We start from the raw sequence: 17,705 nt of genomic DNA on the forward strand, positions 1-17,705 counted from the left end.
CCGAACAATAATATTCATATAAATAAAACTTTAGAGACATTATTGAAAAACCAGGGAAAATTTCAAATTCTTTCTCTACTGATGGACATTAAGAACTGGTCCTCACTGTTCTCTCAAAGGCATCTGGTGCAGGGACACAACAGGTATCTATGGAGGAGGAATAAATATATTGTGTGTAGACATGATGATAGAACATCTTATGGTTAAAATATTCCAAAATGTCCAGTCATCATGCTACAAATTTTCAGGAAGCTGGGGGGCAACATCTAACTTAATTGAAACTGGGTGTAGGCTTCATGATGGATGGTCTTCCAACTACCTATGACTGAAGGGATGGGACGATGGGAGGAAAAAATCCTCGAGTCACTTCACGTGCTCCAGCTGTCAGATAGGACTGAAATAGAATCAATGTGGACATAGAAAGTCAAAAGAACTGCAAATAATGAAAATCTGAAATAAAAATAGTAAAATGATTGAAAGGCTCAACAGAACGGGCAGCATCTGTGGAGAAAGACGCAGATAATGTTTCAGGTCAAAGTTTCTTCACCATAAAATAAATCAGTGTTTCATAATTAATGTATCATGATGAAAAGTCATTAATCTGAAGAGCTAACTCCATTCGTTTTCCTTGACCTGCTGACTATTTACAGCATGCTCCATTTTTTTTTTGGTGTAGGTACATTTATTCTGCTTCTTCGAAAACCAGTGAAATATCTATTGGTGACTCCAAGCTTCTCTCCAGTCTTGAACCTCTTTCTGAGTGATCAGGAATAAAATTTAGCGGGTAATTGTTTAAAGCAACTCCTCATTGCTGGTGGTATGCAACTTCCAGATTTGAAAGGGACCAGGAATGGAAAGAGATCTGGCATTTTTCTCAGGTTAACAAGTTTCTGTTTGCACTTCTGTCATCCTCTGTAGGGTCTGTTGCAACATAAACACCACAAGGCTTGTGACTTGAGTATCAAATGATAGTTAAGATAGAGACTCAGGTGGAGCTGGATATTGATTCTAGGGGCCAAATCTCTGAGACTGTTTGAAAATGACAGTGTTTATGATAATGGGAAATTGTTTGTGGTGAAGGATGAAATGCCAGTGATAGAGGCGAGGGTGCCAGTCTTACCAACGTCTTTCCTATTTTTTTCATGCTATATGCATGCTTGAAGAGTGGTATTATACTGTTGAAGAAAATACATTGTAAAATGTATTGTAATACATTGTAAAAGGGACTGTACAGAAACCAAAAGGTTGTCAAGCCGAGGTGTGGTAGTGGGCACCAGCTCCCACTACCTAAAAGTGCTCCTCACAGCATGCGCCTCAAATAGCCTCTGACAACCAAGTCCAACTCCTGGCCTGCTCGTGTGGCTTAGCCTCAAAGCCTGGCGGAACTGTTTTTACTGACAGAAGAAGGGGTGAAGGCGGGTCTTGGCGCCTTAAAACCAGTGCTTTGGGTGGATGGAGCTCATCAGCCTGGGAAGGCAGTCCATCTAAGAGTGGGAAAACTCTGATTTCAAACCTCTGCTGCCTTGTGGCCTTATCTACTCGTGGGAAAGGCTTTGGGAGTAAACCCTGAGGACAAATCCTGAGCTGGAGTCCCTAAGGCAGTCCGACGTTGCCTTTAACCTCGTTAGAAACCATAGAAACCATAGAAAAACTACCTCACAGAAACAGGTCTTTTGGCCCTTCTTGGCTGTGCCGAACCATTTTCTGCCTAGTCCCACTGACCTGCACACGGACCATATCCCTCCATACATCTCCCATCCGTGTATCTGTCCAATTTATTCTTAAATGTTAAAAAAGAACTCACATTTACCACCTCGTTCTGGCAACTCCTGTGCCGACACAGGTGCCAAGCTTATCGGCCCTTGCCCTTCCCTTGGACAACATCGGTGTTGTGGAGAGGGGAGGCTTGCTGCATGGGCAACTGCTGGTCTTCCATACAATCTTACCCAGGCCTGCACCCTGGAGAGGAAGACTTTCCAAGTGCAGATCCATGGCCCCGTGAGACTAACGGATGCCACCACCACAGAAACCACTAGCAAAATGATACTAAGACTGCAAATTCAGAAGAAACTTAGGAAGTTTCAGAATGAAAACCAAGGTATAAGAACGTTCAGACAGCAAGAAATAGTTTAGCAGAAGCAATAAAGTAGGAAGTCAGTTCTTATATATTTCAGTGTCAGCTACTAAACTGATATGAACTGATACAAGAGAACAGGAGAAGAACATTCAGCTTTCTGAGGCTGATCCATCTCTCAATAAGATCATAGCTGACTTTCTAACTCAATATTTTCCTGACCTTTCCCCATATACTTTGATTTTTCTAATATTTGTAGACCCTGGTAAGCCTCAGGCTCGCTCAGCTCGCTTTTGTTTAGAGGGAGCAGCCTTCAGCCCCGCCAAACTGGGTTATCAAGTTTGTGTGGATGCTGTGTGATGTACCCCATCCGCCAAACAACAGACAATACACCATATGTGATTAAATGATTACACTTTATAGATCTTACTGGAACTATGTAATTAATAGAGATAAAATATAAAAGGAAAATAAATGGCGCCAAACTTATCAAAGTTCAACCACTTCGTGCACAACAGTTGGAGCTCAATTAACGGAGTCTTCTTTCCACCATTCGATCCCCTCCGACCCCCTCGACCCGCCCCCTGGGACCAACCAGGGTGGTCGACCAGACACTCCACACGAGTCTGTCTTTGTCTCATCTCCTCGCCGAAGACCCTGGGCCTCGGACTCCCGCTCGGGGTCGGTCCTGCCGCCCAGTGTCACAGCATCACTTTTCCTCTCTCTGTCCCCATCGCGCCTTCTGCCCCAAAGCCCCGCGAAAAACAATGGCTGACAGACAGACGAAAGAATAACATCTATCCCAATTGGTTAGCAAATGAATACAATTCTCTTTATAACCCAAACAAGCTGCTAGACAGAGAACTTTCTCAGCAGTAACATAACAAAGAAGCCAGTTTGATTAGCCTCAGCAGTAACATAAAAGAAGAAACCCCTTACATATTTATAAATTTACTGGTCTTCAGTTTTGAATGCAATTGATAAATAAGCCTGAGGTAAGGAATACAAAAGATTCACTACCCTTTGAGTAAAGTGATTTCAAGTTCTTTATCTGTCATAGGCATGCACACACACAGTATAAATACCATAAAAACTAATTTTTTGCATTTTCTGCACAGCATATTTCAAACAAGATATATAATTAACATGACCTTAAATTAATGTAAATTATATCTAACCTACATGACAAACTAAACAGAAGAATATTAGCGCAAGTTGGGAAAGAGGGAGAACGAAAAATAATCCAAAGTAATGTTTGGGTTTTTCAGGTCATTTCAGGAATCTGATGTCAGTGGGGAAGAAACTGCTGTTGAACCTTAAGGTGTGGGTTATTAGGCTTCTGCACTGCCTACTTGATGGCAATTTGGAGAAGGGTGCATGGTCCAGTTGCTAGGGGTCCTGGTTAATGCTCTTTGTTTCAGCCCAAAGGTAGCTGACTTATTTTGTGAATGTGGTCAGGGGAAACATCCTCCCCATATCTACACTGACTATGAAATTTCTCTATGCTTCAATGAGGTCATAACTAATTCTTTTAGATTATAAAGAGTAGATGCCTAGCTCACACAAATCCACTGAAATCATTGGATTAGGTTAGAAACAGAGAAACATAGAAAACCTACAGCACAATACAGGCCCTTCAGCCCACAAAGCTATGCCGAACATGTCCTTACCTTGGAAATTACCTAGGGTTACCCATAACCCTCTAATTTTCTGAGCTCCATGTACCTGTTCAGGAGTCTCTTAAAAGACCCTATCGTATCTGCCTCCACCACCATCGCTGGCAGCCCATTCCACGAACTCATCACTCTCTGCGTAAAAAATTTACCGCTGACATCTCCTCTGTACCTCCTTCCAAGTACCTTAAAACTGTGCCCTCTCGTTTTAGCCGTTTCAGCCCTGGGAAAACGCCTCTGACTATCCACACGACCAATGCCTCTCATCATCTTATACACCTCTATTCGGTCACCTCTCATCTTCCATCACTCCAAGGAGAAAAGGCCGAGTTCACTCAACCTATTCTCAGAAGGCATGCTCCCCAATCCAGGCAACATCCTTGTAAATCTCCTCTGCACCCTTTCTATGGTTTCCACATCCTTCCTGTAGTGAGGCGACCAGAACTGAGCACAGTACTCCAAGTGGGGTCTGACCAGGGTCCTATATAGCTGCAACATTACCTCTTGGCTCCTAAACTCAATCCCACGATTGATGAAGGCCAATGCACCGTATTGTTTCTTAACCACAGAGTCAAAGTTTTAGTGAGCAAGCTTCTTTGTCAATTAGTGAGGCAGTAGCCAGGAATTGATTTACGATGTGCCGTTGGCAAGATAGCTCTAGGCCATCTAAGATGGTTCTTGTTGATTTGGGAAGAAAACTGAAAGCCAGTAGATAGTCATGTTGATGTTATAAAAGGGGCATAAAATGGTGCAGGTGTCAAAAGGTAAGTTCTAGAACCTAGTTTTACTGGAGTTTTGCTGGAGGATTGCATGACTGGCGGTGTTCTATTAACAGAAAGGAAATTCAAACAATGTACAAATGAACAAAGTACCAGAAAAATCAAGACTTGTATGAGCAATTGATATTTGATACGTTTTTGTGCACACCAAGATGAAAAGATTAGATAATTATTACCAGTAAAGAGGAATAAAACAGAGCAAATGATCTATAACATGAAACAACAAATTACAGTTCACTGCCAGTTCTTAAACTATCATTGGAATTAAGAGCTCAGAGCACAGCTGTGGAAAGAAATTGTTCTATAGAAAAATCAAAAGGATGCCAGAGATGCCGAACAGGAGATTATAGATTTGGGTAACAAATAGAAATGGAAAAAAAAGCCTAGAGTCTTCAGGGTGATTTGGGGAAGACTGTCATGACTAGCAAACAATAATTATGCTTTAAATTGAGATGACTTGGTCAGGAAGTTGGTTTGTAATAATCCAGATCGTGACAATAATGTGCCTCTGCAAAACAGAAAAGAAATGTTGACAAAACTTTCTTATTGAAACCCTGGGATAAAATCTTATGTTGAAAATACAAGCACTAATATATACTCAGTGGCCACTTTATTAGGTAGAGGAGGTATCAAATAAAATGGCCACTGAGTGTACTTCTGTTCGTTCATGGTCCTCTGCTGCTGTAGCCTATCCACAGCAAGGTTTGATGTGTTGTGCATTCAGAAATGCTCTTTTGCACCCCACTGTTGTAAAGCATGGTTATTTGAATTGCAATCACCTTCCAGTCAGTGTGAACCAGTCAGGCTATTCTTTACTGACCTCATTCATAAACAAGGCATTTTTGCCAACAGAACCACCATCTACTGGATTTTTTTTTTGTTTCTCGCACCATTCTCTGTAAACTCTAGAGAATGTTGTGCATGAAAATCCCAGGAAATCAGTAGCTTCTAAGATACTCAAACCACCCTGTCTGGCAACAACCATTATTCCACAGTCAAAGTCACTTAGTGCCAAAGTCACTTAGTCACAAAGTCATTTCTTTCCCATTCGGATACTTGGTCCGGGCAACAACTGAACCTTGACCATGTTTGCACGCGTCTATGAACAGGGCTGCTGCTACATGGTTGGCTGATTAGATATTTGCATTTACAAACAGGTGTTGAGGTGAACGTAATAAAGTGGGTGCCGGGAGTCGATCAAGCATAGTTATACATCAAATTTATCTTTTGATCAGGAAAGAAACCAGATGATACTTGCTCATTGACTCACAACCTCTGTAAGCTACACTCCCCATACGTTCATGTACTATGTGAGAAATCCTAGCAACGCAGTCCAATTTAGCTCCCATTCCTTCAACAGCTTTGAAACTTGAAAAAGGTTCTGAGGCTGCCTTGTTGAGAAGTCAGTACCAATTTGCCTCTACATTCAACTACCAGAACTATATCTGGAATCTCTTGTACATTGGTTGGTACAAATGGATTAGGCCAAAGACCTGTGTCCCTGCTATATAGCTTTGACTTTAAAAAAGATAAGATCCTAATATGAACACATAGGATGAGTGTGGATATGTAAAAAGATTTGACATGGTCGATGGGGACTAAGGAGCCCATTTCTATGTTGTATGACTCTGTGACTGATTTAACCAATGGGGTTGGCCACCAAAGAAGTGTTATGTGTCATCCTTTACTGTAAGTAAAGTGGGTGAATTACAGTTGTAACTGATCAGCTAGTCCCTGGATCAGCTCGATTCTGATGATCTAGTTTTCAACAAAAGGACTGTATTGAAAGTTTTAATGCTTCTATTACCTGTCTCCATCTCGGAGGTTCTTGTATTGTTGTCCTATCAAGCAGGCGAACAATGGTCCCACTCTGCCACCTTCCACAAAGGGTTCAGAGATTCCGCCAACCCACACATCAATGTTCTCTGGTGTTCCATACAGTTTGAGAAGATTAAATGCAAGTTTCTTATTCTTGAGGATAAGTGAAAGAGCAGAGAGATCATGCGGTTCAGATAATCCACAGAACCTTCGCCAAGCATTGTAACCTGGATTCAGGGTGGAGAAATGGAAGTTAATCATTGTGCTCATGAGTTAAGATAATCAGAACCTAGTTTAACAAATATAGAATGCAAAGTCACAGATTTAATAGAGTTGCAGTAAAGTCACAAGCAACTAGCTACAGGTTGGATTGAAAGAGCTGAATTAGTAACTCAAGCCTTTCACTGAAATCAATATCTTCTATTACCTTGAAGACCATGGTCCCTGGAACGTTGGATATTAATGGATGATAGGTCCAGATTCATCTTATGTTGTGATACAACCAGCTTCTCCCTCAGCTCATCCGGCATCATTGCAGTCTGGGTCTGCAGCTTGGCTGGGCTAGCATACAACCCACGCATGATTGGATCAATTCCTCCTAAATAACAGCTCAGTTATTTTTATTTGTATTTAATTCCTGCTTAAATTTAAATAAAAAGGGGTTTTGAACCAGCTACATTAAAATATAATAGCATAAAACTGTCTGAAGATGATGTAGTTAAGTCACAACAGGACTATAAGACATAGGAGCAGTGTTAGGCCATTCAGCCCATCGTGGCTGCTCTACCATTTAGCCATGGCTGATTTGTTTTACTTCTGTCCCATTCTCCTGCCTTTGACACCCTTAATAATTAAGAAGCTATCAAACTCTACTTTAAATATACCGAAAGACTTGACCTCTACAGCTGTCTGTGGCAATGAATTCCACAGATTCATCACCTTCTGGCTAAAGAAATTCCTCTTCATCACTATTTTTAAGGGTTGTTCTTCCAATCTGAAGTTGTGTCTTCTAGTCCTAGACTTTCCCAGGAAAATCAGAGCACAAATCATTACATAGACATAGAAAATAGGTGCAGGAGTAGGCCATTCGGCCCTTCGAGCCTGCACCGCCATTCAGTATGATCATGGCTGATCATCCAACTCAGAACCCTGTACCTGCCTTCTCTCCATACCCCCGATCCCTTTAGCCACAAGGGCCATATCTAACTCCCTCTTAAATATAGCCAATAAAAGAGACATTTACAGTATAGTTAGATATTGGCAAAGTAACAGAGAACAGAGGGTCATGATAATTGTTGTTTTTGGACTGGAGGCATTTTCCAGGGACCAGTGTTGGGGCCTTCCCTTTGTATGAACATTAGTGATGAGCTGGACTTGAATGGTAAGCCACAATTTCTAAACTTAGTAGACTGCAAACTGCAGAGAGTTTGGTGACAGATTGAAACCAGATATGGACCAGATCATGGAATGAGCTTATATTTAGAAGATAAAGTTTGGTACAGATAAATGTGAGGTTTTGTATATTTTTAAGGAAGAATAATAAGAAACAATGTAGAATAAAGGATATGTTCAATAAAGGTAACACACATCAAAGTTGCTGCCTGGCCTGCTGCATTCACCAGCAACTTTGATGTGTGTTGCTTGAATTTCCAGCATCTGCAGAATTCCTGTTGTTTGTGTTGTTCAACAAAGGTTGCAGGTTTGAGGGATCATTCGGTACAAGATTTGGCAGGGGAATGGGAACCAGAGTGATAGTGCTGAGGATGAGGTAGTTGGTTTACAAACAAAGGTGATGTGTACCGAGACTTCTGCCAAGGAGAGGTTGATGATAGGGTAACATTACAGTCAACAGGATGAGCTGCAATGTAGCAGGCAGACAAAATCGAAAAGGGTGAAATCAGGACTGAAGGTGTTACGCTAGAACGCACCCAGTATACGGAATAAGATAGATGAACTTGTCGCACAGTTACAGATTGGCACGCATGATGTTGTAGGCATCACTGAATCATGGCTGAAAGAAGATTACAACTGGGAACTTAATGTCCAAAGATACACATTGTGTTGATAGGCAGGAAGGCAAAGTGGGGCGGCGTTGGTCTGTCAGTAAAAAACTGAAATCAAATCATTAGAAAAAGGTGACATAGGGTTAGAAGGTGCAGAATCATTATGGTCAGAACCAAGGAACTGCAAGGGTAAAAAGATCCTGATGGGAGTTGTATACAGACTCCCAAACAGTAGTAAGGATGTAGTCTGCAACTTACAATAGGGAACAGAAAATGCTTGACAAAAGGGCAATGTTACAACAGTCATGAGGTATTTCAATATGCATAGAGCTTGGGAAAATCAGGAAGGTGCTGGATCCCCAGAGGGGAAATTTCTGGAATGCTTATGAGATGCCTCATGGTTGAGGCCGCTTAGGGGCTCAGCTATTCTGGACTGGGTGCTGTGCAATGAACTGGAATTGATTAGAGAGCTTAAGGTATAAGAAACTGCAGGGCTGAGTGATCATAATATGATCAAATTCACCCTGACAACTGAGAAGAAGCTGAAGTCAGATGTATCAGTATTACAGTGAAGTAAAGGGAATTACAGAGACATAAGAAAGGAGCTGGCCAGAATTGATTGGAAAAGAACCTTGGCAGGGATAATGGCAGTGCAGCATGGTTGGAATTTCAGGAAGCAATTTGGAAGGTTTCAACCATTACATTTAATGTCAGAAAAATGAATACAATATGCATCCTGAAATGCTTTTTCTTCGTAAACATCCATGAGCCCATGGTATTACAGGAAAGATTCTAGCATGGATAAATGTGCCCCAAAGAATTAATAACAGTTAAAATATTAGTACCCCAAAGCATCCCCCAGCTCCCCCTCCCATGCACAAACAGCAGCAAGGCAACAACCCCCCACACCCCCACCAGCCCAGGATATATACATCCCAAAGAGGAAGAAGTATTCTGAAGGCAAGACAATACAACTGTGGATAACAGGACAAGTCAAAGCCAACATAAAAGCCAAAGAGAGGGCATAGAGTAAAAAAAAAACTTGAGGGAAGTTAGAGGATTGGGAAGCTTTTTAAAAAAAAACAACAGAAGACAACTAAAGAGTCATGAAGAAGGTAAAGATGGAATACGAAAGTAAGCAAGCCAATAATGTTAAAGAGGATTCCAAAAGTTTCTTGAGATACATAAAGTGTAAAAGAGTGCCAAGAGTGGATATCGTATTGCTGGAAAATGATGCTGGTAATGGAGTAATAGGGGAGAAGGAAATGGCAGATGATCAGAATAAGCATTTTTCATCAGTCTTAACTGTGGAAGACACTTGCAGTATGGTGGACGTTCCAGGTGTCAGAGGTCATGAAGTGCGTGAAGTTACCATTACTAGGGAGAAGGCTTTTGGGAAACTGAAAGGTCTGAAGGTAAGTATGTCACCTGAATCAAATGGTGTTCACCCCAGGGTTCTGAAAGAGGTATCTGAAGGGATTGAGGAGGCATTAGTAATGTGCTTTCAAGAAACACTAGATTCTGGAATGGTTTGAGAAGCCTGGAAAATGGCAAATGTCATTCCACTCTTCAAGAAGGGAGAGAGGCAGAAGAAAGGATACTTTAAGCCAGTAATCTGACCTCAGTGGTTGGGAAGATGTTGGAATCGATTGTTAATTATGTGGTTTCAGGGTACTTGAAGGCATGTGATAAAATAGACTGTAGTCAGCATGGTTTCCTCAAGAGAAAATCTTGCTTGAAATATCTGTTGGAATTCTTTGAAGAAATAACAAACAGGATAGACAAAAAAAGAATTGGCTGATATTGTATACAGTACATGGATATTCAGAAGGCCTTTGACAAGGTGCCACATGAGGCTTCTTAACAAGCTATGAGCCCATGGTATTACAGGAAAGATGCTAACATGGATAAAGCAGTGGTTGATTGGCAGGAGGCAAAGAATGGGAATAAAGGGAGACTTTTCTGGTTGGCTCCCGGTAACCAGTGGTGTTCCACAGGGGTCTGTGTTGAGACCATTTTTTTAATGTTATATGTCAATGATTTGGATGATGGAATTCATGGTTTTGTTGCAAAGTTTGTAGATGATACAAAGATTGGTGAAGGGACAGGTAATTTTGAGGAAGTAGAGAGGCTACAGAAGGACTTAGACAGATTCGGAGAATGGGCAAAGAAATGGCAGATGGAATACAGTATTGGGAAGTGTATCGTCGTGTACTTTGTTAGAAAAAAATGACAGTGTAGTCTATTTTCTAAATGGAGAGAAAATACAAAAAAAAGTCTGAAGTATAAAGGGACTTGGGAGTCCTTGTGCAGGATTCCCTGAAGGTTATTTTCATGTTGAGTCTTTGATGAGGAAGGGAATTGTGATGTTAGCATTCACTTCAAGAGGACTAGAATATAAAAGCAGGGATGTAATGTTGATACTTTACGATGCACTGGTGAGGCCTCACTTGGAGTATTGTGAGCAGTTTTGGGCCCCTTTTCTGAGAAAGCATGTGCTGACAGTGGAGAGGGTTCAAAGGAGGTTCATGAAAATGATTCCAGGATTGAATTGCTTTTCATATGAAGAGCTTTTGATGGCTCTGGGCCTGTATTCAGTAGAATTCAGAAGAATGAGGGGTGACTTAATTGAAACCTATTGACTGGTAAAAGGCTTTGATAGAGTGGGTGTGGATAGGATGTTTCTGATGATGGGAGAGTCTAAGACCAGAGGACACAGCTTCAGAAGTGAGGGGCGTCCTTTTAGAATGGAGATGAGGAGGAATTCCTCTGCACAAGAGTGGTGTATCTGTGGAAGTCATTGCCACAGGCAGCTGTTGAGGCCAAGTCTGTATTTATACTTAAGGCAGAGGCTGATAGGTTCGTGATTAGTCAGGGCATGGTCAGGGCATGAAGGGATATGGGGGAAGACAGGAGATTGGGGCTGAGAGGAAAAATAGATCGGCCATCATAAAACGGTGGAGCAGACTCAATGGGCCAAATGAGCTAATTCTGCTCCTATAGTTTATGGTCTTAAAATCAAGTGTGGAAGAGCCTGTTTATGTTCTGTTCTACTGTACGCTCTCACTGAGAAATTGTTCTGTGAACCCCTTTTGACCCAATCACTAAACACAAAGATGTAGTAACATTTTAAACATTGTTACATTGACTACTGATAATTTGTATGTGGAATAATAATGTTAAAGACCTTCCTTAATTACATTCCTTGGAGTGAACAAAGTGTTGTGCAGGAGCTTGCTGGGATAGCTTGGATCCTCCTGGTAATTCTCATTGTAACGTTTCACAACTGGTTGGATGGTGACATGGCCAAAGCGCATGGCAGCTGTGGCAAAAACATTGGAAACCCTGGGATCGGCAGATTCATCATAGCCTTGGTATTGGGAAAGGTACTTCCCTGTCGCATGCTTGCCAATTACCAGAGGAATATAATCCCTGTAGGTTATAATCTATCATAGAAAAAGCAGAAAGACATTGTAAACACTTGTAATAAATTGTTTTAGTCGTTTATATATAATCCTTAACTCTCTTCCAGTATTTATTTTATTTCAGTTTTGAATTGTCATTCTGAAACAAGTCTGCTTTCTAGTGAGCATGGACCAATAAGGGGCTGGGGTAGGGGCTAACATTACTAGCTTCATTTTTCAATCATTTCTGTTTTGTTTTTTTTTTCCAGCTAAAACCAAACATTTTTCTTTGAATTAGTCAGAAAGTTGAGATTCCATTCTCCAGCCCAGTTTCCTGATTTAGTCTGCAGGAAGTTTAGTAATCTGAATGACCTGAGCTGGCTTTCTGATTCTGTATTCTGTCAACTGCAAGGGTGGGTTATTTTTCCTACAGCTCACCTCTGACCCTGCCTCAGCTGTTCAGCTGGTAAAATTAACTTTCATGCTTAAATCACCTCTGGCCTAAACTATTCTGGTGCTCTTCAGATTAATTTCTATATCTCTCTCCCATCTGCCAGTCTCAAAACGCACTCATTCAAGCATGCTCTTACCTGCAACCTGTCCTCAAACGCAAGTGCTCCCACACACGTCACTTTTAATTGATTTAATTTGACACCTGGGCCCAGAGTTAATTAATAAATTTAAAATGATTCACTTTGTGATTAAAATATTTTATGTTTTTGCTAATTACTGTCTATATAGTATAACCTTTTCCAGTCTTACAATCCATCAATCATTACAATGCTCTGTCTCTGAGTGGTACATAACCCTTCCTTTGGCTTCATCAGTGGAAATTGTGTTTTCAACTGTCTCATTTCCAGATTGCAGAAGTACCTTCTGCCAACTCAGCTCGCTCTCATTTTTTAAGGCCTTCTTTAAAAAAAAACACAGGACAAATGTTCAAAGGTTAAAGACAACAGGAGCATGAATAGATCCTCAGGCTCCTAGAGCAACCCTCCCCCCACCCAACACCCTCAAATTTACTGATCCTTCGGAAAAATGTATCTACCTCCCCTTAAATACTCACAATGATCTGTCCTCCATGGATTCCAATGATTCACTAACCTCTGCAAGAAGAAATTCCTACGTACCACTGTTTTAAATGACTTTGTAACTATCTCTCTGCCTTCAAGACACTCTCCTTCTCAACACTTACTCTATCATGTCACCTTGTTTCATTAAGTTATCTGTCATTCTTCTAAACTACAAAGAATACAGTTCCTTAGGTGTTCATGATAGGATAATTACCACATGCCAGGACAATTCTCTCATTCCAACACTCACTTTACTTATGCCCTTCATTCTAGCATTTACCCTTCAGATATCTCATTTCTTTTGGCATTACTTAATTTTCTTTGGTCTCATAAAACACCTGGAGACACTTGTGATCTGGTAAAGTTGAGCTTAATGTGATTTACTCTTTCCAAAAAACACTTTAGGTGGAATGATCTCCAGTTCTCTGAATGCATTGATGTCCTTAAAAAGATGTACATTATAATCGTGCTGTAAGGAGAACTTCAACATTTTATCACTCCTGAGTTAGAACTTGGAGCTGAAACATTAACTCTGCTTCTCTCTTCACCTTTGGGTACAGTATTTGCAGTATTTTCCATTTTATTTCAGATTTACACAATCTGCCGTATCTTACTTCTGGATTATTGCTTATTTCCCTGCCACTACTCTTCCAGAAAGGGCAAGCTTGAAGAAGCTCTAATCTTCTTTCTGATGGGATTTCAATTTGTTTCTTTTATCTCAATCAACATCTCTTATTTCCACTTCCCTTTTTTGCTTTTGATAAGGTGTTTACCAGAACTTCTCCTCTGCCCCTCACCACTGAGCTCTCTTTAAAGCTCATTGACCTGAGGCATCAGCTTTGCTTCCCTCTCAGATACTGTCTGACCTGTGGAATAGTTTGAGCATTCTCTGCTTACATCTCTTAATTTTTTAAAGAGTTCACCCATGAAAACTGCTTCACATTTTAAGCATTAGAAACTCAGTGGGAAAGTCCAATCAAAACAATATGAAGATGGCTTGGACAAGTCATTAAACAAGAATAACAAAATTGGATAATTTTCACCTTCACCACAAGCCAGAACAGAGTGTACCAAATCTCTGGTATAGAACCAAGCAAGAAATGCCGAATTTCCACTGTGCGTGGGCCATCTGCATTATCAATTCCCTGCCCAAGAGCTGGAGATGGAAGTCCCTCACCCAAACACAAGCTTAAAATATTGCATCTTTACAATGCAAAGTAACCAAGATGATGAACATGGTCAAGTACATAATGTTGGAGGCAGGCACAAGTATACAGTCTCACACTTGGCGGTAAAAACACACCAAAATAGATTAATATAGTAAAAACAAGATAGAAAAGTAGGTGTTTTGACCTCTTTCTCCATCTTGGAGGTTGCATAATACAATCTATGTGAAATTACTGAACGATCCTAGAAATCAATCTTTATCAATTAGTCTACAATAGCTCCAGATATACAAGGATGAAAAGATAAAGTATTGATAAGCTGTGGAAATATAATTGTAGAAACCTCCCATCAGTGTCCATGTATGTCCCACTTTGTCCTTACCTGTTGAAATGCTCCAATAATTTTCCTTGCTTCTTGATAGATGGTTTCTCCACTCCAGTGCAGGTTCAGTCTCTTCAGCTTCCTAGCTAAACGATTGTGCTCCCGTAGAAATATCGTATGGAATGACAACAGCACCATGTTTTCATTTGCACGGGCATCACCTACAGGAATGAGATTTATCTATTATTTTCCCAAGGACAGAAACATGGAGAGATTAACACATGTATGGACAAGATTGAATTTATGCCAAGGGTATCATCCTTAGAACCTAAAATTATTAAATAAGCAATTAATAGCATACATTATGTAGTATATTATGTTAATATCATTTGATGTGCTATGTGAGATATATCTCAAAGTTGCTGGTGAACACAGCAGGCCAGGCAGCATCTCTAGGAAGAGGTGCAGTCGACGTTTCAGGCCGAGACCCTTCGTCAGGACTAACTGAAGGAAGAGTGAGTAAGAGATTTGAAAGTTGGAGGGGGAGGGGGAGATCCAAAATGATAGGAGAAGACAGGAGGGGGAGGGATGGAGCCAAGAGCTGGACAGGTGATAGGCAAAAGGGATACGAGAGGATCATGGGACAGGAGGTCCGGGAAGAAAGACAAGGGGGGGGGCCCCAGAGGATGGGCAAGGGGTATATTCAGAGGGACAGAGGGAGAAAAAGGAGAGTGAGAGAAAGAATGTGTGTATAAAAATAAATAACAGATGGGGTACAAGGGGGAGGTGGGGCATTAGCGGAAGTTAGAGAAGTCGATGTTCATGCCATCAGGTTGGAGGCTACCCAGACGGAATATAAGGTGTTGTTCCTCCAGCCTGAGTGTGGCTTCATCTTTACAGTAGAGGAGGCCGTGGATAGACATGTCAGAATGGGAATGGGATGTGGAATTAAAATGTGTGGCCACTGGGAGATCCTGCTTTCTCTGGCGGACAGAGCGTAGATGTTCAGCAAAGCGGTCTCCCAGTCTGCGTCGGGTCTCGCCAATATATAAAAGGCCACATTGGGAGCACCGGACGCAGTATATCACCCCAGTCGACTCACAGGTGAAGTGTTGCCTCACCTGGAAGGACTGTTTGGGACCCTGAATGGTGGTAAGGGAGGAAGTGTAAGGGCATGTGTAGCACTTGTTCCGCTTACACGGATAAGTGCCAGGAGGGAGATCAGTGGGGAGGGATGGGGGGGACGAATGGACAAGGGAGTTGCGTAGGGAGCGATCCCTGCGGAATGCAGGGGGGGGGAGGGAAAGATGTGCTTAGTGGTGGGATCCCGTTGGAGGTGGCGGAAGATACAGAGAATAATATGTTGGACCCGGAGGCTGGTGGGGTGGTAGGTGAGGACCAGGGGAACCCTATTCCTAGTGGGGTGGTGGGAGGATGGAGTGAGAGCAGATGTACGTGAAATGGGGGAGATGCGTTTAAGAGCAGAGTTGATAGTGGAGGAAGGGAAGCCCCTTTCTTTAAAAAAGGAAGACATCTCCCTCGTCCTAGAATGAAAAGCCTCATCCTGAGAGCAGATGCGGCAGAGACGGAGGAATTGCGAGAAGGGGATGGCGTTTTTGCAAGAGACAGGGTGAGAAGAGGAGTAGTCCAGATAGCTGTGAGAGTCAGTAGGCTTATAGTAGACATCAGTGGATAAGCTGTCTCCAGAGACAGAGACAGAAAGATCTAGAAAGGGGAGGGAGGTGTCAGAAATGGACCAGGTAAACTTGAGGGCAGGGTGAAAGTTGGAGGCAAAGTTAAAGAAGTCAATGAGTTCTGCATGCATGCAGGAAGCAGCGCCAATGCAGTCGTCGATGTAGCGAAGGAAAAGTGGGGGACAGATACCAGAATAGGCACGGAACATAGATTGTTCCACAAACCCAACAAAAAGGCAGGCATAGCTAGGACCCATACGGGTGCCCATAGCTACACCTTTAGTTTGGAGGAAGTGGGAGGAGCCAAAGGAGAAATTATTAAGAGTAAGGACTAATTCCGCTAGACGGAGCAGAGTGGTGGTAGAGGGGAACTGGTTAGGTCTGGAATCCAAAAAGAAGCGTAGAGCTTTGAGACCTTCCTGATGGGGGATGGAAGTATATAGGGACTGGACATCCATGGTGAAAATAAAGCGGTGGGGGCCAGGGAACTTAAAATCATCGAAAAGTTTAAGAGCGTGAGAAGTGTCACGAACATAGGTCGGAAAGGATTGAACAAGGGGTGATAAAACTGTGTCGAGGTATGCAGAAACGAGTTCGGTGGGGCAGGAGCAAGCTGAGACAATAGGTCGGCCAGGACAGGCGGACTTGTGGATCTTGGGTAGGAGGTAGAAACAGGAAGTGCGAGGTGTGGGAACTATAAGGTTGGTAGCAGTGGATGGGAGATTGGCACCAGGCCATTGTCTCCCACACCATCACCGACTTTATCCGCTCAGGGGATCTCCCATCCACTTTATTCTTTTTTTCTTTATTAAATGCATTAACAATTCGAATATGAACGCAATGGTTTGAAGATCCAAAAATCATCTCATTGGCATGAACGTGGTGGGTGGAAGGATTTCACCAGTACTGAAAGTACATTCACTTGAGTTTTAGGATAATTGGGACACAGATGGAGAAGCTTTGCTCCCTGCCAAGTGAATGAGCTTTTCCTCCAAATGGTTTGAGTAGAGGTGGTTATTACAATGTATAATAGGAGAGTGGCCTGATTGAACAGAAAGGTTAAAATTCTCAGATTTGATTCGTAGCCACAAAACAAAGAAACCCAAAAGAACCCATTAAAAAAAGACCCTCAAACACCCAATGTGCAGAGAAAAGCAAACAAACCAAGGAGGAAATAAAAGTAAGAAAGTGACATTCAGAACAAAAGTGAGTCCACAGACTTGGAGCCCACAGCAACTGGAGCTGGCTGCAACCTCAGTCCAGCACAGAGCCGAGTAAGTGTCACGAAGCAGCGAGCAGAACCGGCCCAACCCTTGCCTCTGGTCCCAACACCCTGCCTTTTCAATCTGGCATGACATCTAAATCATCTAAATATCGGGTCGTTCCTCGCCCAAGGATCTGGGCCCTGTTGCTTCAATATGCTCTGGGCCTGGACCCTGCCGCCACATTTCAGATGTTACCCACCAAATTGTCCCGGTGCTTAGATCAATCAAACCTTGGGTCTTGCCTTGCTCTGAGTTCTGGAGGACAGGCCTCGTCTCTGTCTCGCTTCCATTCGCCCCGACTCTGCCTTGACTCTGCTCAACTCAACTCTGCTTCAACCCCACTTGTTTCGGCCCTCGACTCTGCCTCACCTCTGCTCTCCTCTCCATTGTCTGCAGTAATTGTTTACCAGAAAAATGTTATTAATAAAGTATTT

General features: G+C 42.2%; 1 protein-coding gene across 2 annotated transcripts in view; it reads right to left on the reverse strand.

Moving 5' to 3' along the window:
• The window catches only part of LOC134336677 (myeloperoxidase-like), a 76,848-nt gene that overhangs the window by 9,673 nt on the left and 49,470 nt on the right, over nt 1-17,705 (reverse strand). For both annotated transcript variants that reach the window (XM_063031035.1, XM_063031034.1), the window contains exons 9-12: nt 14,373-14,533; nt 11,535-11,793; nt 6,772-6,942; nt 6,334-6,571 (exon numbers count right to left, since the gene is read on the reverse strand). In XM_063031035.1, coding sequence (XP_062887105.1) covers nt 6,334-6,571; nt 6,772-6,942; nt 11,535-11,793; nt 14,373-14,533 — 829 coding nt within the window. The remainder of the gene's footprint in view (nt 1-6,333; nt 6,572-6,771; nt 6,943-11,534; nt 11,794-14,372; nt 14,534-17,705) is intronic.

The sequence above is a fragment of the Mobula hypostoma genome, chromosome 23, assembly GCF_963921235.1.
Source record: "Mobula hypostoma chromosome 23, sMobHyp1.1, whole genome shotgun sequence".
NCBI classification, from domain to species: domain Eukaryota; kingdom Metazoa; phylum Chordata; class Chondrichthyes; order Myliobatiformes; family Myliobatidae; genus Mobula; species Mobula hypostoma.